Source organism: Eriocheir sinensis, chromosome 22 (genome assembly GCF_024679095.1).
Source record: "Eriocheir sinensis breed Jianghai 21 chromosome 22, ASM2467909v1, whole genome shotgun sequence".
NCBI lineage: Eukaryota > Metazoa > Arthropoda > Malacostraca > Decapoda > Varunidae > Eriocheir > Eriocheir sinensis.
Genome location: NC_066530.1, coordinates 19,051,193 through 19,078,875, shown reverse-complemented (window position 1 = coordinate 19,078,875; position 27,683 = coordinate 19,051,193). Strand labels below are relative to the sequence as shown.

Here is a 27,683-nt window from a genome sequence, read left to right as displayed (position 1 = left end):
GCTATTCTTAACCCTCTTGTGCCTTCTGTTTCTCCCCCCTATACCTTCTCCATCTCATTCCTTCTATTCTCCTTTTCAATCTACTTTTCTGCCTCTTCCTCCCTCAATACCATTCTCCATCATCACTTCTTCCCTATGTCCAGCTTGCCCTTTACAACTCTTCAATCCCTTATACAACTCCTCTTCAATCCCCTACACCACTCCTCTTCAATCCCCTATCCCACTCCTCTGCAATCCCTTACAATCCTCCACTATCGGTTCCATATCCATCCACTCACACCCACACACCCTGCTCCCCACATCCACACCCACTTCCATTCCACTCCGCGCAAGAGCGAATCGATTTCAGATTGCTCTTTTTACACTTCGATTTGGGATAGCTCTTCCGTGATGTTTTTCCGGGCGAGGGAGGGAGGCGAATGACTAGGCGGCCCTTTTATTACGCGCGTGTGTGTGTGTGTGTGTGTGTGTGTGTGTGTGTGTGTGTGTGTGTGTGTGTGTGTGAGGGTGGACGGGGTCGGAGAGAGGGAGGGTGAGGCAAAAGTTCCCTTCATGCGAAAAAAGGCAAAAGGAATGACAACGGTTCAACGGATACAAACGACCAATGTAGGTTTTATGTTTCGACAACACTCCGGTCACACAGAAATGGCGACACAGCGACAGGGCAACACAGCAGCTTCCCTATCAGCCCCAGCCACTCCTCACACAGCACTCCACTCCACAACATCCAGAATCACCAAGACTTTACCATCTCTATATACCATACCCCTCCGTCACTATAAAACCCCCACCATTGACATTATTCCAGCCACTCCCCACAGCATCCAGAATCACCAAGACTTTACCATCTCTATATACCATACCCCTACGTCACTATAAAACCTCCACCATTACCATCACCCAGCCAATCCCTACAGCACTCCACTCCTCTCTACAGCATCCAGCATCACAAAGACTTCATCTCCAGCTTACCATACCTTGTTAACATCACTACTACAGCCTCCAGCATCACAATCACATAGCCCCTTCATCACATCTCACCACACAGCATCCAGCATCACTAAACTACTAATCTTTATCATACGTCATCTCCCGCTCACCATACCCTGTTAGCATCACCACCACAGCCTCTAGCATCAAAATCACCTCTCTCCTTCATTATATCTCACCACACAGCATCACTATTACAGCATTAAGCATCACCACACTACCAATCTACATCATACCTCATCTCCAGCTCACCATACCGTGTTAGCATCACCACCACAGCCTCCAGCATCACAATCACTTCGGCCCTTCATCATATCTCACCACACAGATCACCACCACAGCATCCAATATAACCAAATCTACATCATACCTCATCTCCAGCTCACCATACCCTGTTAACATCACCTCGCCTCTCACCACATCTCATCACATCATCTTGCATCATCACTACTACCTTGCCCTTCATTGCATCTCACCACACATATCACGTCCACAACATCCAGCATCACCATCCACCTTGCCTCCCTCACCACACACATCACCACTACCACCTCCATCACCATTTTGCCCCTCACCACATCTTATATTGCATCATCATCACCACCACCACCTCCTTCACCTCCAGTTTTATGATTCATTTGAAGTTTGTGTGATGAGTTTTCGCCTTCAATAGTGTGGTTATATATATATATTTTTTTTTACATAAACATAGACAGGTGTGCTGGTTTGAGACTAACACCTGCTTCAAGATGACTGACTCTCTCTCTCTCTCTCTCTCTCTCTCTCTCTCTCTCTCTCTCTCTCTCTCTCTCTCTCTCTCTCTCTCTCTCTCTCCAATCGTCTTCCTTGCTCTCTACTTTCCTTTTCATCTTACTGGCTCCTTTCCTCCCTCATCTCACCATCCTCCTCCTCCTCTTCTTCCTCCTCCTCCTCCTCCTCCTGGAAACAATAGCACAAAGGCAGGCCGCGCATCGCTCCACAATATGATTCCCTCCAAACTCTGGCACTGTGGAGGAGGGGAAAATCTGGTGAATCTGCTGCAATTTAGTGTCTGTGTGTGTGTGTGTGTGTGTGTGTGTGTGTGTGTGTGTGTGGCGGCGGCTCCCTGACTCTGCTCTCTCACTGATACTTTCTTCATATCTATCCATCTATCTTATAAGGACATAGATACTGATAGATATAGATAAATCATGATATTCTCCTCTCAGGCACAAGAATGACATTAGAGAGGATGATGAAGGGAGGAGGAAGGGAGGGGAGAAACAGAGGGGGAAGGGAGGAGAGGGAGAAGGGAGGGTAAGGGGCAAGGGGGTGGGGTGGGGGGAGGTCGTATAAACTGCAGGTGTTACAAGATGAGTCGGTGAGGTAAGTGCCAACTCGACAAGGCTCTGAACTCCCCCATGGCACCCCCTTCCACCTCTCCTTCTCCCACCCCACTCTCTCCCTTACCTCCCCCTCCCACATCCTCTCCCATCCATACATGTAAAGTGCCATATTGAAAGTATACACTCCAACAGATACTACATATACATACTACATACTATAGATGACCTCCCCCCTCTGACACCCTTCCCCTTTCACCTCCTGACGCCCTACCCTCTCCACCCCCTCTCTCCCCTGCCACCCCACCACCCCCTCTCTCCCCTACCACCCCACCACCCCCCATCTATTATACACTCCTACAGATACTACATACATACATACATACTACATACTACAGATGAACTCCCCCCTCTGACACCCTTCCCCTTTCACCCACTGTTACCCCACCCTCTCAACCCCCTCTCTCCCCTGCCACCCCCTCCACCCCACATCTCGCATACCTACAACTGAAGTGCCATATTGAGCTGTATACTAAACGACTTCCATACCAGCTTCTTCTTCTTCTTCTTCCTTTCCTTCGCATGTGTAAGAGGAGACGAAGGGAATGGATAAGCAAAACAAGAGCAAAACAAGGTGAAAAGAAGAAGGAAAACATGGAAAGAAAGAATAGAGAAATAGACAAGGAGGATAAAGATATGGATGAGTATGACAAGATTAACGTTGAAACTTAATTATTTTCGCTATAAGAGGAGGGAAAGAGAAAGGGATAGACAAAACAAAGGAAGATAAATAAAGCACCCCAAAACAAGAGTAATAGCAGAAGTAGTAACAGTAGTAGTAGTAGTAGTAGTAGTAGTAGTAGTAGTAGTAGTAGTAATCACTGTAGCAGCATGACAGGTAAAGAAAGGAAGAAATATGATGTAAGGGGAGAGGATAAAGGAAAAAAAGAACAGAATGAGTCTCAAAGGAGGGCGGAGTGAATAGGCGATGATGTAACACGTGTAAGATAGGAGAGAAAAAAGTCGTTGAGAGAGAGAGAGAGAGAGAGAGAGAGAGAATGTGACACGTGGTTGATGTATTGTGGAGAGGGAAATATGCTAAGAGGAGGGAAGTGAGAGGAAGGAAGGAAGGAAGGAAGGAGGAGGAGAAGGCAGGAGAAAGATATGAATGAGGACAGGGAAGTGGTGGTGGTGGTGGAGGTGGTGGTGATGATGGAGTTAGTGGTGGCGGTGGTGGAGGTGATGTGGAAAGATGTGTAGCATAGTGTGTGTGTGTGTGGAGTGACGCATCTTACTGCCTCCTCTTCCTCCTCCTCCTCTTCCTCCTCCTCTTCATTTCTATGCATCGTGTGGTGTCAAGACCTAACACGTTCTCTTTCAAAGGGTTTAAAAAGGCATCAAATCGCTTAAAACATCCTCTCGTGTTTGTCTTAGAGAGTTTCTGAACCTTTAAACTTAACTTGGTCCGCTTTTCTCTTTACTTAACTTACTTATCTAAACTTACTCTGATTTATTTTTTACTTTATACCTTGTTGGGCTTTTTTTTTATTAAGGTTTTGTATTTGTTTATTTTAGTTTGGTTAGTTTTATCTTATCATTGTTATTTACGCGTTATTATTATTATTATTATTATTATTATTATTATTATTATTATTATTATTATTATTATTACTATTATTATCATTATTTACAAGTTTTTTTTCCCGTTTTCCAATTTTTATCATAATTTTTTTTACGTTTCTTCCAATTTCGTTATTTTTGTCATTATTTTCTTTTATTTTTTTTTGCTATTTTATCATTATTTTCTTTCCATTACGCTTTTCTAGTCACTATTTTCTTCTCGTTTCTCTCCGTCTCGCATTTTTATAATAATTTTTTCCCTTTCCGTATTTTCATCATTATCTTCTTTTATTTTCGCGCTTTTCATCAACCACATCTATTCGTTATCACCTCTTTTATCAATTCCCCTTTGCATGTATTTCCAAAAGGTGATAAAAATGGGTGCGTTTTTTTTTATTACGAAAAAACTAAAAACGAAAAAGAAAAAGAAATAAAAGAGCGACGCGGATGAAGAAGATGAAAAGTGCTTATGTTAGTTAGTTTGTTGGTGGCTCATGTAACATCTGCTGCCCCCCCCTCTCTCTCTCTCTCTCTCTCTCTCTCTCTCTCTCTCTCTCTCTCTCTCTCTCTCTCTCTCTCTCTCTCATCTTTGTGTTCAACGTGTGTGTGCTTGTGGTCGAGAGAGAGAGAGAGAGAGAGAGAGAGAGAATGACCCCACAAGACCACACAGCCTCCGTCCTGAAGTGTGATGGTGGTCTTCCTCCTCCTCCTCCTCCTCCTCCCCCTCTTCCTCCACCTCCTCATCTACTCACTCATATGTGGTATTGAGGATGGTGATGAAAGAGGGAGAAGAGGAGGAGGAAGAGGAGGGAGGAGGGCGACAGAGGTAAGAGAAGAGGAGGAGGAGGAGGAGGAGGAGGAAGGTATGCGGAAGGGCCAAAGGGAGAGAGAAGTCGGGGCAAGGGTGTGGCAATCATGACACACACACACACACACACACACACACACCGACGCACTTCATCACTATCATCATATAAGCCTATCTTTTCCTCCTCCTCTTCCTCTTCCTTCTCCTTGGTTGCTGGCTGACGACCTACGAGGATGAGAGAAGAGGAGGGAGAGGAAGGGAGAGGTGGAGAGAAGAGGTGTAGACAGTACCGTTACATCTCTCTCTCTCTCTCTCTCTCTCTCTCTCTCTCTCTCTCAAGGAAGAAAGAACCACACCCAAAGTCACCACCATCACCATCATCACCACCACCACGACCACTGACCAAAACACGAAGAGGAAGGAAGAGGAAAAGAAGAAAAATAAAGTCCAGAAACTGTCTATAACTGTTAGTGAGTGGGGGTTGAGTTAGTGGGGGTTAAGTTAGTGAGGGTTAATTTAGTGGGGGTTAATTTAGTGGGGTTAAGTTAGGGGGGTAAGTTAGTGGGGGTTGTTAGTGCGGGTTAAGTTAGTGGGGTTAAGTTAGTGGGGTTAAGTAAGTTGGGGTTAAGTTAGTGGGGGTTAAGTTAGTGGGGGTTAAGTTAGTGGGGGGTTAAGTTAGTGGGGGTTAAGTTAGTGGGGGTTAAGTCTGTGGGGGTTAAGTTAGTGGGGGTTAAGTTAGTGGGGGGTTAAGTTAGTGGGGGGTTAAGTTAGTGAGGGTTAAGTCAGTGAGGGTTAAGTTAGTAAGGGTTAAGTTAATGGGGGCTAGGTTAGGTTTGGGTTAGGTTCAGGTTAGGTTGGGTTTTGGTTAGGTTAAGGTTAGGTTAGGTTTGGGTTAGGTTCAGGTTAGGTTGGGTTAAGGTTAGGTTAGGTTTGGGTAAGGTTTGGGTTAGGTTAAGTTAGTGGTGTTAAGTAAGTGGGGGTTAAGTTAGTAAGGGTTAATTTAGTGGGTGTTAAGTTAGTAAGGGTTAAGTTAGTGGGAGAAGACAAGTCACTGGAGAAAGGAAGAGGAAGAGAAGGAGACAATCAAGAAGAGGCCATCAACATAAGCAAAAACTCAAGGAGAGGAGGAGAGGAAGAGGAGGAAGGAACTCGGACCATCTGCCTCCATAACCGTGAATGCAAACAGTCACAACACAGGACCCCAAAAACATAACATCACCTCACGTACATATTGCCCACAGATTATTAAAAGCCCGCTGACAAGGCACAAGAAACAGGTCACCACTTGGACAGAGACAACACACACATATACGCATCACATTTTTATTGACGGAACGTGAGCCTTTGTCTGTATTGAGTGGCGCTGCGGACGGTGGGGCGGAGAGGCTTTAAGTGGGACCAGACCGGCGGAGCGAGCACTCAAGGGAAGGACATGTGGTTGAGGACTTCGTATATTCACCCCGATCTTGTGGGTTCCTGAAGGGTCCTTTTTTTGAGTGTATATCACGCTCTCACACTCAACCCTCCCCCCCTACCCGCCCCCATTCACACACACACAGACACAGACCACATGACGAAAGGTATACGAGTTAAATACACAAATATGAACTTGGAGGACAACAAGGAAAAGATGGCAGAGGAGGAGGAGGAGATAGAGGAGGAGGAAAAGAAAGATGAGAATGAGAGGGAGAGCAGAGGACGAACCTAAATTCAACACACACACACACACACACACACACACACACACACACACACACACACATGTTTACTGACCACATGACGAAACGTATATGAGTTAAATACACGAATATGAACTTAGAGGAAAACGAAGAAAAGATAGAAGATGGAGGAGGAGGAAAATAAACATGAGTGAGAGAGCAGAGGACGAGCCTAAATTCAACACACACACACACACACACACACACACACACACACACACGCACACAGGCTCATTAGTTTGGTTAGTCACGCGTTGTAGCCATCCCAGAACACCCACTTGTTTACTATCTCGTTATCAAGCGAGGCCCGAGTCAACACAATCTAGGGAGGCCAAACACAGCCATCCCTCAACAGTAACACACACACTAACTCATATGCACACGCTCACTCCATCACACACACACACACACACACACACACACACACACACGAATGATAAACGGTATGATGCTTTGCCAAATGGAATCTCTCTCGTGTGTGTGTGTGTGTGTGTGTGTGTGTAAAAAGTAGGTTGGTATATAAAGTTTAAAGAATAGTATGACGACACACACACACACACACACACACATACTAACATTTCATTCCCACCCATAACCACTCGCCACCGCCTCCCCCACCACCACCACCACCTCCACCTCCCCCATCACCACCGTCATGCATGGAGGCGCGGACGAGTGGAAGCGTGGAAAGCCGCCTCCTGTTGAAGCTTTAAAATCTTTACGAACTGATGTTTGGTGGCCATTTGCAGAGGTCGCCAGGTACTTCATCCTACGCATCCTACCTAACCTCTCCCATCCACAACCTACTCCTTCCCCTATTCCTGACCCTTCGACCACCCTCCTTCACCCCACATAGCTACCCTACCATTATAATTTTCGCTGTAAGAGGAGGCAAAGAAAAGGAAGGTAAAAGAAAAAAAAAGGCGAAATAATGCAGAAAACAAGAGTAATAGAAGAAGTAGAAGTAGTATTAGTAGATAGTAGATAGTATAAATAGATCAATATATATAAAGAAGTAGATAGATCAGAAGTAGAGAGTAGTATTAGTATAGCAGAAACAGTAACAGTAGTAGTAGTAGTAGTAGTAGTAGTAGTAGTAGTAGTAGTAGTAATAGTAGTAGTAGTAGTAGTAGTAGTAGTAGTAATAGTAGTAGTAGTAGTAGTAGTAGTAGTAGTAGTAGTAGTAGTAGTAGTAGTTCACCCACACACCTTCCCTACCTGTATCCGCCTAGCTAACTATACCTGTGTGCCTGTGCCTGCCTGCGTGCCTGATTAGCTAGGTTAGAGGACACACACCTGCGCTCCACCAAACCAGCCTCAAGCGACACATAAATTACGGGAGTCTTCACCACCTGGCATGTGTCCCGGTGCTAAGTGTGTGAATGTGTGAATGTGTGTGTGTGTGTGTGTGTGTGTGTGTGTGTGTGGATGAATGTGTCACTTCTGTTGGTTTTATTTATGCTTGTGTGTGTGGGCGTGGGGTGTGAGGGAGTGCTTGTGTGTCTGTGTGTGGGGGTGTTTTTTATATATATATTTTTCTTTGTGTGTGTGTGAAATGTATGACAGACCGACAGAAACACACACATATAAACACACACGTAAACAAACAAACAGCAAACAGAGACAAACAGATAGACAGACAGCAAGGAAACAAACTAACCCACACACAAGCCAAACACACACACACACACACACACACACACACACACACACACACACACACACAAAACACGAGGAGAGACAAAGAGAAAAGCAATTACACAAGAGAATGGATTGAGGGCCGGCGGAACTCTCATCTCATTTTTGTTAGTGGTGGGCAGAGCCGTGAGCCGAGCCGGGGGGGGTGGGGGGGGAGACCAGTCAACCACCCACCCAACCACCCACCCACCAACCAACCAACCCGTGGCCTGCTGTAGTAAATCTGACGTGGCATTAAACAGCTGCGTCGGTATGTAATGGAATGGAGTGGGTGATCGACGGACTGCGTGATGAGGTGAAGAGGAGGAGGAGGAGGAGGAAGAGGAGGGGGAGGATGGAGTGTATATGCGCGTGTGTGTCTCTATATAATGACAGTTCTCGTGTGTTGGATCTATAGAGTGATAACGGGGCGGATGTGAAATACGTTGATGATGGGAAAAGAAATGGGAGTGTAAAAGAGATAATATATGTGTGTGTGTGTGTGTGTGTGTGTGTGTGTGTGTGTGTGTGTGTGTGTGTGTGTGTGTGTGTGTGTGTGTGAGTGTGTGTGTGTGTGTGTTTTATGTACTGGTGATTGTGTGTGTGTGTGTGTGTGTGTGTGTGTGTGTGTGTGTGTGTGTGTGTTTTATGTACTGGTGAATAAAGAAATGGTATATGTGTGTGTGTTTTATGTACTGGTGAATGTGTGTGTGTGTGTGTGTGTGTGTGTGTGTGTGTGTGTGTGTGTGTGTGTGTGTGTGTGTGTGTGTCCCTTTATTTGATGTATGTATGCATATCTTTACCGCTGGAACTATATTGCTTTCTTTATACAGTCTGTCTATCCATCTGTCTGTCTGTCTATTATCTATCTGTCTGTATCTCTATATACTTGTTCGTCTTCCTGTCTGTCTATCTATTATATCTATCTATCATTGTATCTCTGTCTGAACCAACACACACACACACACACACACACACACACATACTCTCACAATCACCCACCCCCACAACCCCATCCCAAAATCCCCCCTACCCCACCCCGCTCCCCTCCTCATCACCCCATCTATTTATCCCGTTGCTTATTCAGACCGCCATTACCATCCCCGGATCCGTTGGCTTGTGCCGGCGCGGAGGGGCCAGGGCGGACAGGTGTGTGTGGGAGGGCGCCGCACACCTGCCATCGATCCTGTGGCCTGATTTACACTCCAGGTGAAAACACTGTATTTAACAAGGTGTATGTGTGGGTGTCAGGGGTGTCAGTTGGGTGGGGAGGGGAAGAGGGGGAGGGATAAGGGGTGTTTGAGGATGGTGAGGGTGGGAAGAATAGTGAGGATGAGGGGGTGGTGAGGTGGGGCGCTTGAGGGAGGTATAGGATAATGAGGGAGGGTTGTAGAGAGAGGGAGAGAGAAAGACAGGGTGAGGGTGGGATATGTAGAGAAAAGGGGTGAGGGATTAGGGGGTGTAGGGGGGTAGGGGAATGAGAATGGGGTGGCTGGGGAGAGGGGAGGGGTAAGGGAATGGTGAAAGGGAGGATAAGGACAGTTTGAGGATGATGAGGAAGGGGTAGGGAGGGAAGGTAAGGGGTAGGATGGTGAAGGAGGGGGGTTAGGGGGGTATGAGAATGGTGAGGAGGGGGTGGATGGTGAAGCGAGATGAGAGAGAGAGAGAGAGAGAGAGAGAGAGAGAGAGAGAGAGAGAGAGAGAGAGAGAGAGAGAGAGAGAGAGAGAGAGAGAGAAAGAGAGAGAGAGAAAACCCCACAGAGACAGGCTACTCGTATTACCGCAAAGTGAATAAGTCTAACACAGTAAATAATACCATAAAAAAACTATTAATGTCAGGAATAAGTGCGGTCCAATACCCTAATTATAACTACCGCGGGGAAGGTGAAAATAAAACTTACGTAAGCTCTGCGCAACACTAATGAGACGACGTATTTATGGAGGTCCAACGTAACTATTTGAGGCTAATTTACGACCGCTGCGAAAGGGGAGCAAATAAAGAGTCGAGGCGGGGAGCTTCTTGTCCAAATATATGAGGGAAGGGATGAAGACTGTGGCCCAGATTCTCTCAGACATTTCCTTTCATTTGCCAAGGCTTTCGTAGAGGGTGTATGTGTTAGTATTTCCATGGGTAGTGTTATGAGCCTAGTGATGGTTTGACAAGGCTTTCATAGAGGTTGTGTGTGTTAGTATTTCCATGGGTAGTGTTATGAGCCTAGTGATAGTTTAACAAGACGTCTGCATCATAAATATAAGACATAGATTCTCAAACATTTAGGAGTTTACATCCACCCACACACTCATTTGTCAAGGCTTCCGTATAGGTTGTGAGTGGGTAGTTTTATGAGCCTAGTGATAATTTGACAAGGTTTCTGCATCATGAAACCCCGACTAATCTCTTTTGTGGCCTTAGGAAATAACCGTTGTGAGAGCCGAAAGCATCTGAGAATAGGGACCTTACATACCTTACATTTGTTAAAGCTTTCGTAGAGGTTTTGTGTTAGCATCTCTGTGGGTAGTTTTATGAGCCTGGTGATAGTCTGACAAGGCTTCTACACAATTAACGTGAAGAAACACTCACGAGAACTTGACTAATCTTTTTTGTGGCTTCTGGAGATAGTTGTAGTAAAAGACTATTGATTTGGGAGAGAGATTTTATGACCCACCTCTAACGATAAGCCCAAACCAACACACCATTAATAATATACCAAAATCAAGACCATTATTCACTCTTGCACTATTAAACCAACACCTGGGTAACTAAACCATCAAGCATACTGAACCCAACTCCACATCAATGCTACATAAACCACACCAATTTATTGACCAACCTCTAATGTAAAACCCAAAGAGACACACATCAATAATACACCAAAATCGAGACCATTATTCATCCTTGCGCTAATAAACCAACAGACGAGGAGCTAAAACACCAACCATATAAACCCAAGCCCACATCAATGCTACATAAAACACAGCAGACATTTACTGAACCTCTCGCAGTCACATAACATACACATCGGTGCGAGAAGTCAAACCACATGGCCCCATAAAACCCAACGTGCGTCTCCCAGTGAACTCAAGGGCAAAGAAGACAGACAAAGGCGCATCATCCACGCTATAATCACGTGACCCGGAGGAGGAAAACGTGATAAAGACAGGTCGTAAACAAACCCGATACCTGAGCGAGGTGTGAGCGCGCAAAGGTGATGAGGCAAACGTTTGGAGTGGGAGAAAAAAGTGAGAATGTTCTACCGGTTTGTGAAGGAAGATTAACAGCTATATTCTTAGACAACACATATTTGACAAGGCTTTCATAGGAGTTTTCGGGAATTTCCAGGGGTAGATTTATGACCCTGGTGGTGGTAGTTTGACCCTTCTTCTGTCCCATGAACGTAATGAAACATATTTGACAAGGCTTTCATAGGAGTTTTGGGCATTTACAGGGGTAGATTTATGACCCTGGTGGTGGTAGTTTGACCCTTCTTCTGTACCATGAACGTAAAGAAACATATTTGACAAGGCTTTCATAGGAGTTTTGGGCATTTCCAGGGGTAGTTTTATGACCCTGGTGGTAGTTTAATCCTTCCTCTGTACCATAAACCTAAGAAACACTTATTTGACAAGGCTTTCATAGGAGTTTTGGGCATTTTCAGGGGTAGATTTATAACCCTGGTGGTAGTTTGACCCTTCTTCTGTACCATGAACGTAAAGAAACATATTTGACAAGGCTTTCATAGGAGTTTTGGGCATTTCCAGGGGTAGTTTTATGACCCTGGTGGTGGTAGTTTGACCCTTCTTCTGTCCCATAAACCTAAGAAACACATAGTTGACAAGGCTTTCATAGGAGTTTTGGGCATTTCCAGGGGTAGTTTTATGACCCTGGTGGTAGTTTGACCCTTCTTCTGTCCCATAAACCTAAGAAACACATAGTTGACAAGGCTTTCATAGGAGTTTTTGGGGCATTTCCAGGGGTAGTTTTATGACCCTGGTGGTGGTAGTTTGACCCTTCTTCTGTCCCATGAACGTAATGAAACATATTTGACAAGGCTTTCATAGGAGTTTTGGGCATTTACAGGGGTAGATTCATGACCCTGGTGGTGGTAGTTTGACCCTTCCTCTGTACCATGAACGTAAAGAAACATATTTGACAAGGCTTTCATAGGAGTTTTGGGCATTTCCAGGAGTAGTTTTATGACCCTGGTGGTAGTTTAATTCTTCCTCTGTACCATGAACCTAAGAAACACATATTTGACAAGGCTTTCATAGGAGTTTTGGGCATTTTCAGGGGTAGTTTTTTAACCCTGGTGGTAGTTTAATCCTTCCTCTGTACCATAACCCTAAGAAACACATATTTGACAAGGCTTTCATAGGAGTTTTGGGCATTTCCAGGGGTAGCTGTATGACCCTGGTGGTAGTTACATTCTTCTGAAGCCCCAACAAAAGCCTGAACGAATCCCCGCCACTCTATCACGTCTCATCCCCGCTCTGGGCATTTCAGGCGACGCTTTATGACCGGTGGTACTCTACTGTCCCATGAACCTAAAAAAACACTCATTATAACCAGACTGATCTCATTTTTGGTCTTTCGTAGGAGTTTTGGGCAATTCCAGGGGTAGTTTTATGACCCTGGTGGTAGTTTGACCCTTCTTCTGTACCGCGAACCTAAAAGAACACTCATTAGAACCCGACTGATCTCATTTTCGGCGTTTAGAAATAGCTGATGTGAGGTGTGGAAGCGTCTAAGAAAGCGGGCCATAGTAGTTAACGGAAGCAAAAGGTAAACACAGGAAGGTGACATCTGGCGGCGTGGCAAAGGTTATCAACAGGACTGACGGTCGAGTTACATTCTTCTGAAGCCCCAACAAAAGCCTGAATGAATCCCCGCCACTCTATCACGTCTCATCCCCGCTCTGGGCTGAGGAAAGGAGGAGGGATGTTTGAAGGGGATGAGAAGGGAGAGGAAGGGAAGGGGTGGAGAGAAGGGGACAGGCATAGGGATGAGAGAGGGAAGAAGGGAAAGGGAAGGAGAGAAGGGGAAGAGACGGGGAATGATTTAGGGGAAAGGAAAGGGAAGAAATGGAAGGGAGGGATGAGAGGGGAAGGGAAGGGAGAAGGGGATAGGATGAAGAGAAAGGGAAGGAGAGAGGAAAGGGAGGAGGGATGTTTGAAGGGGATGAGAAGGGAGAGGAAGAGAAGGAAGGGATGAGGGAAGAGGTGATGAGGAAAGGAAGGGAAGGGATAGGAGGGGAGGGGAAGGGAAGGGAGGGGAAGAGAAGGAAGGGATGATGGAAGAGGTGATGAAGAAAGGATGGGAAGGGATAGGAGGGGAGGGTAAGGGAAGGGAGGGGAAGGGAAGGGAAGGGAAGGGATAGGAGGGGAGGGTAAGGGAGGGGAAAGGAAGGGAGGGGAAGGGAAGGGAAGGGAGGGGAGGCATTCACACTTGCAACAGTTCACACCCAATAAATATCCTCCACTTTTTCCTGCTTTGACATCCGGATTTCAAAACACGTCCTTGGAAACACACACACACACACACACACACACACACACACGTACATATTGCTGTCTGTATTTTTTGTCTATCTATCTATCTGTCTGTCTCTGAACCAAAACACACACACACACACACACACACACACGGAGGGGAGTTACCTGAGCGTGGCGGCGAGGCGTACGTCCACACACACGTACGCACACACACCAATTCGTTCGCTCACCTGGAAAGACAAGCAACACGTTAACACACCTGGGAACACCTGAGAGAAGAGGAGGAGGAGGAGAGGAGGAGGAGGAGGAGGAGGGGGTCACTAATTAAGCAAGTGTATAGATTGTGTCAAGTGATAATGGAGTGACTTTATATTCATGCCAATTATACAACATTATGGAGGTCATTATGTATACAAATAAACACACATATATACGTACATACATACATGAATTATCCCCAAAAGAATTAAGATGAATACAATGTTTCTAGCGTTCAAATTAGCCCCTTCTTTTCCTTTCCTTCCCTTTCCCTACTTTCCTTCTCTTCCCCTCCCTTCCCTTATTTTCCCTCTCTCCCTTCTTCTTGCTTCCTTCCCTTCCCTTCTTTTCCCTCTCTCCCTTCTCCTTGCTTCCTTCCCTTCTTTTCCATCTCTCCCTTCTCCTTACTTCCTTTCCTTTCTTTCTTTTCCTTACTTTCCCTTCCCTTCCCTTCCTTTCACTCCCTTCTTTTCTCTCCCTTCTTCCCTCCTTGTTCTCTGGTGGCGAGGTGTACCTGAGACAAGGTGAGGCTGCCAACAGGTAGACCAATTAACATATCACGAAGGTAAGGTGGACTCAATATGGCTGGGGGTCGAGCTTCGGGGAAATGTTATTGTTGTTGTTGTTTTGGTGGTGGTGGTGAACTGTTTGGTAATTGATCGGGTTGTTGTGCGTGGTGTTGAGTTGTGTCTGTCTGTCATGTTTGCGCCGCTGTGTGTTGGTTGATGTTGGTGGTGTTTTTCGTGCTGTTGGAGTTAGTTTCTCTCTCTCTCTCTCTCTCTCTCTCTCTCTCTCTCTCTCTCTCTCTCTCTCTCTCCCCACCTTGTGTGGATGGTGTGGTGGCCGCTACATGGCGGCGCAGTGACGGGGCACCAACAAGCCGCCGCCCCTAATATGGCGACAACAGGCTCACCCTCATTTACCCACACACGGCTTTCACCGCCGCCCGTGCCACCGCTGCCTCACACCTCCGCGACAGCCGCCGCCCGTTCACGCTCTTAATTAGCGCCTGTCGCCATTGACATTTCCTCCTCAGCGGCCGCGTTGTGTGCCTTGTCGAAATACACTGTGGCGGGGCCGTGACGCGCTCAGCCGGCAGGAGCCGCGGCAGCAGGGGCGGCGGAGCGGCAGGCCGGGCCGCCCGAATACGGCCGCGGAGTACCCGGGGGTTATCTCAAGGCGGCAGGCCGAGCGGGGCCGGGGCCGGGGCCGGGGATGGGGCCGGGGTGGCCGCCGCGCCCGGTGGCCGCTGGCCGGGCCGACCTGTACCGCCGCCATACAAAAACCGGTTAGGACAGTGTTAACACCCTGGTCACGTCCTGCAGACCACCGAAGAGGCTCCCACCTTAACTAGTTGGCCTTTTTTATCGTAATTATTGCCATCTATCATGCGAAGAGTGGCTTCAGCAAGCCGATGTGACCGCGGCCTCCTGTGGCTGCCGCTGCTGCTGCCGCCACCACCGCGGGCCGCAGCCCCCAGCGTGCCCGCGGGCCCCGAGCCCCGCCGCCCATACTCCCGCAATTCTGGACGCAGCGGCCGCGTCACGAGGTAGCCATCACCTCACCCTCCGCCACCTCCAGCTCGTTAGCGTTGCGTCAATGCACGAGAAAATACAGCGCGCTTAATTAGCCCGCGCGGCCAATGGCAAGAGACTCTCAACAAGGCTGCTCAGGTTTATTAACATGCACGGCACGACCCGAGACAATCTCCTGAAAACAAATACAAACAGCAATGTGCAGCCAACAGGAGCTGCTCCCTGCAGCACGCACCCCAGGGCGCTGCGGGTAGCTCATGCACGGCGCGGCCCGCGGCGCCCCGGCGTGTAGGGACCTGACCACGCCGCCCGAGGCCCCGTGTGGTGACTGGCACTGCCCGAGGCTTCCTCAAGGTTGATGGCGCCCTGCAGCGTCCTTCCCTTGTCTGGCCAAGCCTTCACTCCCACGGACGCAGAGTGGCAGCACAGCATCTAGCGCCAGCATGCAGCAAGGGTTTGGGGCGGGGCGGGGCTGTGACTTACACTCGCCCCGGGCCACACGGGGCCGCGGGGCGTCGGGGTGCCGGCAACACGCCCCCGCCGAGACAACCTGAGAACGACACCTGCCCGAGCGAGGCGGCGCGACAGACAACGCCCCTGAGAGGCATTCCCCGGTAATGCGTGGCGGGCGGGCGTGAAGCGGAGGCGCTGCCGCAGGAAGCCGCCGGAAAGGAGACATCAGTGGGCGGGACGTGAGATTTGTGGGTCAATGTTTCAGCGGGGCGGCGGCGGGGTGTCGGGCGGCGTTGTTGTGGCCGCGTATTTTATCTGTAACGAGGCGCAGAGTCGCTACCTGCCGGATATATTCAAATAAGGGCGCGGGGAGCCGGCGTGGGCGGCGGCCCCTCCCCGCGTTACACAATGCTGCCTTGGAAGTGTCAAGTCTCGCCTCGCAGGGCCGCCATTCTCAGCGCCTCTTGGTAACAGAGAGGAGCAGAGCTACACGTGAAAGCAGACTGAAAACAAAATTTTAGTCAACACATTTACAACAGTCTGACGAGCGAGCCTCCTCCCACACGTCAAAGCCAGATGTGGGGGGCTATTCACACGCGTACATGTGTATGTGACGGGCGGGCGGGGCGTGTACACACGAGCGAGCCGGGCGGGGAGACAACCGGCAGCTGCATAAATGGGTGGGCGGACACGCGGACGGGCAGGGCGACAGACGAACGAGCAGGGCAGGGGACGGACGGGCGGGGGACGGACGGGCGTGAAGCAGGACAGCCAGACAGATGGACAGGTGTTCCCAAGCCTCTCGGCACGCAGGTCACGCCCGCGCCCGCAGTCCGCACTGCAACATGTGTCAAGCGGCTGCCGCAGCTCATTCTGCGAGGTTGTCAACAGCGGTGGCCGCCCCCCGGGGTCCGCCTAAATGCAATTTGCTGGTCCCGCGAGACAACTCCATCACTGGCCCAGAATTCCTCTGCTTCTGCTAATTGCTGCTCTGCTCCGCTGGCCCTGCTGCCGACACCATTTCCAGGACGCGGAGCAGAGACCGGCAAGGGAGGACACGAGGACGGCGAGGAGAACAATGAGAGAGGCTAAGTAGGGGGACACGGGCGGGAGGAAAGGCGAGGGAGGCCAGGCCGAGACTTGAAGGGCCAGGGCCAGGGCCGGGGGGCGAGGGCGGGGAAGACAATGACGGTGGGCAGCGGAGGACACAGGGAGGAGCGCTGCCTCTGCCTCCGGCCAGCACCTGGTGTACGCCGCTCAGCCTCCCGCCGCGCCGCCGCCTCCGCCACGCCGCCGGGGCCCGCGGGGAGGACCGGGTGCTTGATGTAACTAAAATGTACACATCAGACAACTCCCTCGGCGGCGGTAATAATTTGCATAGCGATTTGCATAAACAGCAGCAGGTTGAGGCGGGCCGGGACTGTACACACACGGCCCTCTATTAGGCGGCGGGTGACCCCAGGCACGCCGCGAGGGCCCGCGACGAGAGGCCGAGGCGAGGGGAAGCGCCAAGCAATAAAGAAACAGCGAGAAAAAGACAGGGAGCAAGAGAGAGGAGGGGGGGGGTAGAGAAAGAGAGAGGGGGGCGGGTTAGAGAGAGTGAGAGGGGGGCGGGTTAGAGGAAGCGCAAACCAATAAAAAAACAATGAGGGAAAGACCAAAAGCTAGCAGAGAGCGAGACAGAGAGGATGGGCGTGAGAGAGAGAGAGAGAGAGAGAGAGAGAGAGAGAGAGAGAGAGAGAGAGTATCAGTGTTGTTGATAGATTACCTGTCAGGAAGGACACGGCTACCTGAGAGTGAGTGTTGGGAGTGATGACGAATGTGTTCCCGTGGGTGTGGAGCGGCGGGGCGGGGAGGCGGTCAGGAGTGGAGGCGTGGGTGGAGGGAGGGAGAGAGACAGGTGTATGGGAGGGTGAAGGGAGAGGAGAGAAAGGAGAGGGAGAGAAAGGGTGGAGAGATAGGGTATAATAGTATATGAGGGGGAGGGAGGGAAGAGGTGGAGGGAGGGAGGGAAGTGTATGGGAAGGTGGAGGAAGAGGAGAGAAAGAAGAGGTAGAGAAAGGGTGAAAACTGATTGGAAGATGACAAGATAGAGAGAAGTGGACGAGAGGAAGGAAGGAAGAGGGTGGAGAGGGAGGGAGGGACGAACTGTATAGGAAGGTGGAGGAGGAGGAAGGGGAGAGAATGGTAAGGAAGAAAGGAAGTGTATGGAAGGGTGACTGGAAATGACGAAGTGCATGTAAAGTGAAAAAAAATAATGTATGATAAAACTTAAATAACCTGAAGAGAGATACTTAAGACGGAGGTGATGCAAGAGGTGATGTATGGGGGACGATTAACGGAGGTGATGACTGTGGTGGTGAATGCGGTGTGGCAGGTTGGTGTGTGGTGGTGAGCGGGGTGTCAAGGCGTATGGGGGGCGATAAATGGTGGTGGTGGTGATGGTGGGAGAAGGAAGTGGTGATGAGCGTGGTGGTGAATGCGGTGTGGCAGGTGGGTGTTTGTGGTGTTGACGTGGGTGTTGGGAGATGAGTAACTCCACACACCATAACGTAACGATCCTGGACACACACACACACACACACACACACACACACACACACACTAACACGCCTTATTAACCACTGAGAAGCGATGCAGGACGAAGGGCTTTGAGGAGGAGGAGGAGGAGGAGGAGGAGGAGGAGGAAGAGGAGGAGGACAGTGTTACAAATGTTAAGGCTGACTATATAGCATTCAGTATTCCAATGTTTGTCTTCTTTTCTTCTTTGGTATCAATCACTTATAGAAAAAAAAAAGTGTCGTAACTTGCTTTCTTGTTTTCTTTTCTTCAGTTTCTTCATGATGCACCAATATGTAGTTTTCTTCCTCTTCTTCCTTTCTTCAATCCCTTTACTCACGGCCTTCTTTCTCTCCTCTCTTACTTTCTTCCCCTTTCCCCATAAATATAACAAACAGCCTGTATTGTATTGTACTGTATTGTATCTTCCCTTCATCCTAACCTAACTTGACCTAACCTAACCTAACCTGACCTAAACCTAGCCTAACTTAACCAAAACTAGCCTTTCCCTTCACCCACAAACTCAACAAACAGCCTGTATTGTATTGTATTGTATTGTATCTTCCCTTCATCCTAACCTAACTTAACCTAACCTAACCTAACCTGACCTAAACCTAGCCTAACTTGACCAAAACTAACCTTTCCCTTCACCCACAAACATAACAAACAGCCTGTATTATGTCTCCACTTCATCCTAACCTAATCTAACTTGACCACTAACCTAACTTGACCTAACCTAACCTAACGAAACCTAGCCTAACTTGACCTATCCTAACTTAACCTAACTTGACCTAACCTAACTTAACCTAAACCTAGCCTAACTTAACCCAATCTAACCTAACCTCCTTACCTAACTTGACCTCACCTAACTTAACCTTACCTTTCCTTCTTCAGCATTTATCTCTTCCAGTCTCTCGCCTTCACACCTCAGTCTATATTCTCCCTCCCTCCCACCCTTTCTCTTTCTTATCTCCCTCTTTCTCCCTTCTCTTCGTCATAATCCTTTCCTCTACCTCAAGTCTATACACCTTTGCCCTCCCTTTTCCTCTTCCTCTCCCTTATAATCACACTTTTCCTCCCTTCCTCTCTCCTCCTCCTTCTTACCTCACTCTCCCTTCCTCTTCCTCACCCTTATCTTTAAACTTTCTCTCCCTCCTTAGTCTACATACCCTCCCTTCCTTTTTACGTCCCTATTGCCTCCCTCTCCCTCCCTCCTCTCCCTTATCATCACACTTTCCCTCCCTCCTTAGTCTCCATACCCTCCCTTCCTTCTCCTCTCCCTTCCTCTCTCTTCCTTCTTACGTACCTATTACCTCACTCTCCCTCCTCTCCCTTCACACTTTCCCTCCCTCCTCCCTCCCTCTCTTTCTCTCTCCCTCCCTCCTCCCTCTCTCAAATCGTCTTCCTGTCCTCCTCCAGCCCCTTGTTATCCCTCTCTTCTGCTCCTCCTCCCTACCACTTCGCCTCCATCATATTCACACTATTTATGAGGCTGCTGCTCCGTCGATCCCTCCCCCACTCCCTCCTCTTCTTCTTCTTCTTCTTCTTCTTCTTCTTCTTCTTCCTCGTACCTCTAACCTTTTACTGGCTACAATGTCTCCGCTGTCTCCTCTGTTTTCAACGTGTCCTATCAAGTAATCATCCTCGCTCTTGCTTTGATCTTTCTCCTCCTCCTCCTCCTCCTCCTCCTCCTCCTCTTCTTCTTCTTCTTCGTTTGTCTCCTCTTGTTCTTGTTGTTCTGGTTCTTCTTTTTTGTCTTCGTCTTTCTTCTCCTCTTCTTCGTCCCTTCCCCTTCTTCTTCTTCTTTGCTACTTCGTTTCTCTTCTCCGTTTTCGTCTTCCTCCTCCTCCTTCTCTATCTCTTTTTCGTCTTGTTCTTCTTCTTCTTCGCTACTTCTTTTCTCTTCTCCGTTTTCGTCTTCCTCCTCCTCCTCCTCTTTTTCGTCTTGTTCTTGTTCTTGTTCTTGTTCTTGTTCTTGTTCTTGTTCTTCTTCTTCTTCTTCTTCTTCTTCCTCCTCCTCCTCCTCCTCAAGTGCCTCATTATCAGCCATCTTCTCCCCCAGCGCCCAATACTGTGATTAACATACCGAGTTTTCACGCACCACCGCCATCATCTGCTGTTTGGGGCGGACAGAATGATGTTTTTACCACCTCCCCCCCTCCCCCCCCCCCACACTGCCCCCGCCGCCCACCACCACCGCCACCTCGTCGCAGCCTAACATTAGCAAACATAACTCGACGTAATTCAAAGCAGTTCCCAGGGCCGCACTTTGTCACCCGAACGGACACTGACTGACACCCGGGTGGACAGAGACAAAGCACGCACACACACACACACACACAAGAGGAGGAGGCAGGTGGTGAGCGGGAGGGAGACGGAGGCGGAGGCAGCATTGGGCAAAAGGCTGGGTTGGGGCACAAGCGAGCGAGCCTTCACCCCCTCCTTACCTCTCCTCCTCCTCCTCCTCCAGCACCTCAGGCACGCACCCAAATTGCGAGGATGTGCGCCGAGGACCTGCTTGGCCAGAGAGGATAAGCAATCACAAGACACTGTAATCATTATTATTATCAAAACAAAATTGGCCGTGTACGTCAACGTCATCTGGGCCGGGACGGGATAATGGGCGGGCGAGACGGCGGGACCTGGCCACAGCTTGCTTGTTCGCGGCCATTAGGACTCCCCGTTAAGGTCAGCAACATCCTCCTCCTCTCGCGGCGAATACCACAACCGCCACTGAAGTCACTATGGATGAGATGTTTGGTGCTGGTTCGCTGCTTCTCTCTCCTGTTCTTGCTTGATGTGGAGTTGCTGTGGTTTAGACATTCTTTTCTCTCTATTTTGTCTGCATTCTTCTCCTCACAACCACAGCGTTTACCACAACCGCCACCGAATTCACTATGGAGGAGATGTTTGGTGCTGGTTATCTCTCTGTTCTTGCTTGCTGTGGAGTGATTGCGGTGCTTACGTTCTCTCTCTCTCTCTCTCTCTCTCTCTCTCTCTCTCTCTCTCTCTCTCTCTCTCTTGTTCCGTGGTGCGTGTCTCGTTTTATCTCGTCTTACGTGTAAACAAAATGTGATGTTCTTTTTCTTCCTTTCTCTGTGCTTTAATGTTGTTGTTTTTGTCTAAGATATAAACTGTAGCTAAAGTCTCTGCCTGTTCTGTGGTATCCGTGCCCCTGACAAGCTTTCTTCTTTTCCTTCTTCTGTAGTGTTGGTCTTGTCTTGCGTATAAACTGTAGCTAATGTCATGTATTCCCAGATGCTTTCACCCCTCAAAACCACTATTTCCATGGCCATACAGGGGATTAGCCGGGTTCTAGTGAGTGATGTTCCATATGTACGGTACGGAAGCCTTGTCAAACTATAGCCCATGGAAATACTAACACATACAACCTCCACGAAAGAAGAAGGACAAGAACAAGACGAAAAAGAGATGGAGGAGGAGGAGGAGGACGAAAACGAAAACGGAGAGGAGAAAAGAAATAGCAAAGAAGAACTGTGAGTGTGTGTGTGTGTGTGAGCTCCGTAATGTTTGAGTATACGGGGGTCTGAGAGGGCTGGTCTGCGTCTCCGAGTCTCTCCCTGTTTTGTGTATCCTCTGTGGCCCTGACAAGCCCTGTTCTCTGTTCCCCTGAGTGGCGGTGGTGTCCTCTGTCTTGTCAGGCCGAGCAGCGTGTGGTCGAGGTTGCATGCGCCGTTTGGGGGAGCGGCTCAGTTTCTTCTTTGCATTTGATTTACCGTTCCTGGCTGGCTGTTGTTTTTGTGGGCTGTGTTGTGTTGTTGTGTTGTTTGTGTACTCCTTCTCCTCCTCCTCCTATGCTTGTTTTTAGTGGGCTGGTTTGTGTTGCTTGGCTTACTGTGTTCCTAGTTCGCTCCTTCTCCTCCTCTGCTTATGTTTTTGTGGGCTGTGTGTGTTGTTTTGTGTTGCTTGTGTACTGTTCCTCCTCTTCCTCCTTCTCTGATTTTGTTTTTGTGGGCTGGTTTGTGTTGTGTTGTGTTGCTTGCGTACCTGCTCCTCCTCCTCCTCTGCTTATGGTTTTTTGGGCTGTGTGTGTTGTGTTGTGTTGCTTGTGTATTGTTCCTCCTTCTCCTCTGCTTATGTTTTTGTGGGCTGGTTTGTGTTGTTGTGTTGCTTGTGTACTGCTCCTCCTCCTCCTCCTGTGGGTTGGTTTGTGTTGTTGTTGCGTTGCTTGGCTTACTGTGTCTCTAGTCCGCTCCTCCTCCTCCTCCTCTGCTTGTTTTTGTGGGCTGGTGTGTGTTGTTGTGTTGCTTGGCTTACTGTGTTCCTAGTTCGCTCCTCCTCCTCCTCCTATGCTTATGCTTCCTATACCCTACTTCTACCATATCTATACTATACTTATGCCACTAATACAGTACTTGAATACTTGTACCTAATACTATACACACTTATATCACTACCACTACTACTACTACTACTACCACCTCCTATTACTACGTCTTCTTCTTCTTCTTCTTCTTCTTCTTCCTCCTCCTCCTCCTTCACGTCTCTATTTATACTCTGACTTGAATTACTTTCCGTCACTACCACCACCACCACCACTACCACCACCACCCCCACCACCACCACCACCTTGTATGCTTGCTCCACCCCTACCCCCTCCACCTCCACCTCCACCTCCACCACCATCACCACCCTAGCTCACTCCACCGCCCTGGGGGAATCATCATACCGAGTTAAGGCATAAAAAAAGTGAGAGAGAGAGAGAGAGAGAGAGAGAGAGAGAGAGAGAGAGAGAGAGAATCGTGGCTAGCATATTGAAGACTTATTTATGTTCTCGTTTTTTGTTTTATTTTCTGTAAGGCGCGTTCGGTCTATTACAGTGATCGTGTGTGTGTGTGTGTGTGTGTGTGTGTGTGTGTGTGTGTGTGTGTGTGTGTGTGTGTGTGTCTGGGAGAAGTGAAGCTGACTAACACTTGCTCTTCCTCCTCCTCCTCCTCCACCTCGACACACCTGTACACACACACACACACACACACACACACACACACACACCATCCATCTAACACCTGTTCGCAATGAGACACACGCAGGTAAGGCTTAAAGGGGAGGAAGACTAGGAGGAAAGAGTGAGCATAAAGGTAGGCCTGGAGGAGGAGGAGGAGGAGGAGGAGGAGGAGGAGGAGGGGGAGGTGAGGCAGCAGTCCAGCACGGTTCACTGACTGGCTTCTAACCTCCTCCTCCTCTCTCCCTCTTCCTCCTCCTCCTCCTCCTCGGGGTCGACTAGAAGATGGAGAGGGCATACATCCACTCACAGCTGCTACCTTGCTACACCACCACAATCACCGCCATAAGCACCACCACCAACACCTCCCAGCCATCATCACCGAGACTGCTTGCTCCCTGTTCCACCGTCACCACTTTGTATATCATCACTACCTCTTTTACGACTTACAGTAACCACCATCATCATCATCATCATTATAACAATAGCAAGGGATTTATGTATTGGTGTCTCAAATTTCAATACATTACACGTATTTAAATATTCAACTGTGATCGTATGCCATGATGTGTGTGATCGTGTGCGCTCATGAAACTGCTTCCTAACACCCTTGACGTCGTATGCTGATAACAAAGCCTTTCGAAAACAAGGGTCATTTACACCTAAGCAATATCTATGGTTGTCGTTCTTTCTCTACCCAACTGATCTGTAACTGTCTCCTTAGCTCTAAAATAAAAAAAAAATAAAAAATAAATAAATAAATAAATAAAAATGTTATGTATCTTTTTTAATGGCTGACTACCTTGCTGTGTGTCATGTATGTCTAAAAAAAATGCTCTAATGTTGTTGTTTTTAATGACTGACTATTTAGCTGTGTCCATGTATGTCTAAAAAAAATGTTCTAATGTTTCTTTTTAATGACTTACTATCTAGCTGTGTCCATGTATGTCTATGTGTGTGTGGACCATGAATTAAACGAAATGTAAAGAAGTGTACTGACGAATTATATAAAACTTAAAATTTGCGGTTAATAAAGCTAATATAAATTGTGTGCGCGTCTGTACTTGCAAATTTCTGGTCAATAAAGCTAAAAAGAAAGTGTGTGTGTGTGTGTGTGTGTGTGTGTGTGTCCGTAAGTCACTCCTGCACCTCAGCCAACTACAAGAGCTTACAACACCTCGAGACACGGGGGAGGTGGCGGGCAGGGCAGACAAGCAGGCAGGCGGGCGGTCTTAAAGCCACTCAGCCTGTGATATTTTTAGGAGTGGCGGGTGGAAAATTGAGCCACGGAGTCCCTTGATGCAGTCCACCACCACCACCACTACCACACAGCTGCTTTCCTGGTCTGGTCATCCACCTTGGGACACTTTACGATGCCTACACGTTCCTATACTCATTCATGGGGTGTGTGGAGACGGACGGGATGGGTTTTCTCAATAGCTGAAGGAAAAACTAACTCCTTCACCATACAGCTGCTTCCCTGATCATCCACCTTGGTACACCTTACGATGCTGTGTGTACCTTCAACTACCTGCCTACGCGTTCCTATACTCATTCATGGGGTGTTTGGAGACGGATGGGATGGGTCTTCTCAATAGCTGAAGGAAAAACTACCACCACCACTGCACAGCTGCCCCCCTGGTCTGGTCATCCACCTTGATACACTTTGCGATGCTGTGTGTACGTTTAACTCTCTATCTACACATTCCTACACTCGTAACTCATCATGGGGTGAGTGGAGACGGATGGGATGTGTTCTCTCTATAGCAAAAGGAAAAAACAGCACCACCACCACACAGCTGCTTTTCCTGGTCTGGTCATCCACCTCACGATGCTGTGTTTACCTTCAACTATACCTCCCTACACATTCCTATACTCGTAACTCAATTGAAGCATGCGGAGAAGGTCTTTACTGGTCTTTACTACAAGCCACGTGGTCTCTTCATCTCCTTCCCTATGTTACAGTGTAGTTCTTGGACGACCCCAGCCCGCTAGTGGCGCAGGCGAATTTTATTTATAGTGAGTGTAGCTCCAATACTAGCCTAATTAATACTGGTTGCGATTCTCACTCAAGATGGCCATAAATGACTCTTATCAACCCTTATCTAACCTAACCTAACCTAACCTGCCCTGTTCATGAGTGGCTGTACCTTCGAAACTAACCATTGGGTGATCTAGAAAAAAATTATCTCTGTGATTCCTATTCAAAAGTACCCTAACTGACTCTTACAAACCCTTTAACCTAACCTAACCTAACTTGGCCTGTTCAAGAGTGACTATACCTTCAAAACTAACCATGGGGTACTCTGGAAAATACTCTCATTGTGACACCCACTCAAAATTACCCTAACTCTTACCAACCCTTATCTAACCTACCCTAACCTATTCGAGTAGCTGTACCTTCGAAACTAAAAATGGGGTACTCTGGAAAATACTCTCATTGTGACACCAACTCAAAATTACCCTAACTCTTACCAACCCTTATCTAACCTACCCTAACCTATTCGAGTGGCTGTACCTTCGAAACTAAAAATGGGGTGCTCTGGAAAATACTCTCATTATGATTCCTATTCAAACTTACCCTAACTAACTTTTATCAACCCTTATTTAACCTAACCTAACCTAACCTGCCCTGTTCAAGAGTGGCTATACCTTCAGAACTAACCTTGGGGCGCTCTGGAAAATACTCTCATTGCGATACCCACTCAAAATTACCCTAACTGACTATTACCAACCCTTATCTAGCCTAACCTAACCTAACCTGGCCAGTTCAAGAGTGGTCGCAACATACCAGCAGAGAGAGAGAGAGAGAGAGAGAGAGAGAGAGGGAAGTCCCGCCCCGCCACGCAAGCCTCGCACCTGAGTCAGTCACCTGCAGTCCGCCGCCGCCCAGGTAAGGCTCACGGCAAAGGTATGCACGGCCAGGTGTGTGTGTGGCTAGCAAGGTCGAGGGGCACGGGTGGTGGTGGTGGTAGTGGTGGTAGTGGTGGTGGTGGTGGTGTTGATAGTAGTAGTAGTAGTAGTAGTAGTAGTAGTAGTAGTAGTAGTAGTAGTAGTAGTAGTAGTAGTAGTAGTAGTAGTAGTAGTAGTAGTAGTAGTAGTAGTAGTAGTAGTAGTAGTAGTAGTAGTAGTAGTAGTAGTAGTAGTAGTAGTAGTAATAATAATAATAATAATAATAATAATAATAATAATAATAATAATAATAATAATAATAATAATAATAATAATAATAATAATAATAATAATAATAATAATAATAATAATAATAATAATAATAGTAGTAGTAGTAGTAGTAGTAGTAGTAGTAGTAGTTGAAAAGATAATAGTAGATGCAGAATTCCTCCTCCTCCTTCTCCTCCTCCTCCTACTACTACTACTACAACTACAACCACTACTACCACCATCACCATCACCACCACCATTATTCCTACCAAAACCATAATCCTGCGACCGATGCAAATTTTTACGATATTATACGAAAAAACAAAATATATATAAAAACGTCCCCGAATATTTGTGCGTTTCCAAAATATACACAGTGAAACTTTTTAATGTTGGCTGTCGGGGCACGAAGGCCGCTGGCAGGGAACAGGCAGGTGACGGGCGGGGGTTGAGGCTGAGGCGACCAAGGCTGGCTAGAGATGGCTGGGTGGCTGGCTGGCTAAAAGAGATGGTGTACTGGTTGGTTGAATAGAGGTGGTGTGTTGGGTAGGTGGATGGAGATGGCTGGTTTTGTTAGTTGTGTAGCTGGCTAGGTGATTGGTATATTGGATGACCGGCTGGGTGACTTGTAGGCTGGAGATGTGCATAGATGGATGGATGATTGGGTCACTGACTGGCTGGGTGAGTTTTTGCTTGGAGAGATGAATGGATGTCTGGTTTGCTTGTTGGCTGTTCTGGTGGGTGACTGGCTGGGTGGCTGGCTGACTTGCTGGGTGGTGAAATGGATGTCTGGCTGAGAGTGGTTGACTACCTGGCTCTATAGATGTATGGATGCTTTGCTTGTTGGATGACTGGCTGGATGTGAGAATGGATGACTGACTGGGTGACTGGTTAACTTGACTCACTGGCTATTCCTTGGTTGACTGGCTGGATGAGTGAGTGGGTGGGTGGCTGTCTGGGTGTCTGACAAGATGTGGCAAGGTTGGAGTACACCACCCATGCCCCCCCCCCCTCACCACCCCACACACACTCACACGCTGCTCGCCCCACACAATCGTTTTTTCCCCGACAGACAGACAGAGACAGGAAATGCCGGTAAATGTATCTTGCTCCTGAACTGACTGACTT

General features: G+C 48.1%; 1 protein-coding gene across 1 annotated transcript in view; it reads right to left on the bottom strand.

Annotated features, from left to right (window-relative positions):
• Nucleotides 1-13,552: 13,552 nt before the first annotated feature.
• The window catches only part of LOC127002198 (GATA zinc finger domain-containing protein 10-like), an 83,739-nt gene continuing 69,608 nt past the window's right edge, over nt 13,553-27,683 (bottom strand). The window contains exon 3 of the mRNA XM_050867897.1: nt 13,553-13,855. Coding sequence (XP_050723854.1) covers nt 13,852-13,855 — 4 coding nt within the window. The 3' untranslated portion in view covers nt 13,553-13,851. The remainder of the gene's footprint in view (nt 13,856-27,683) is intronic.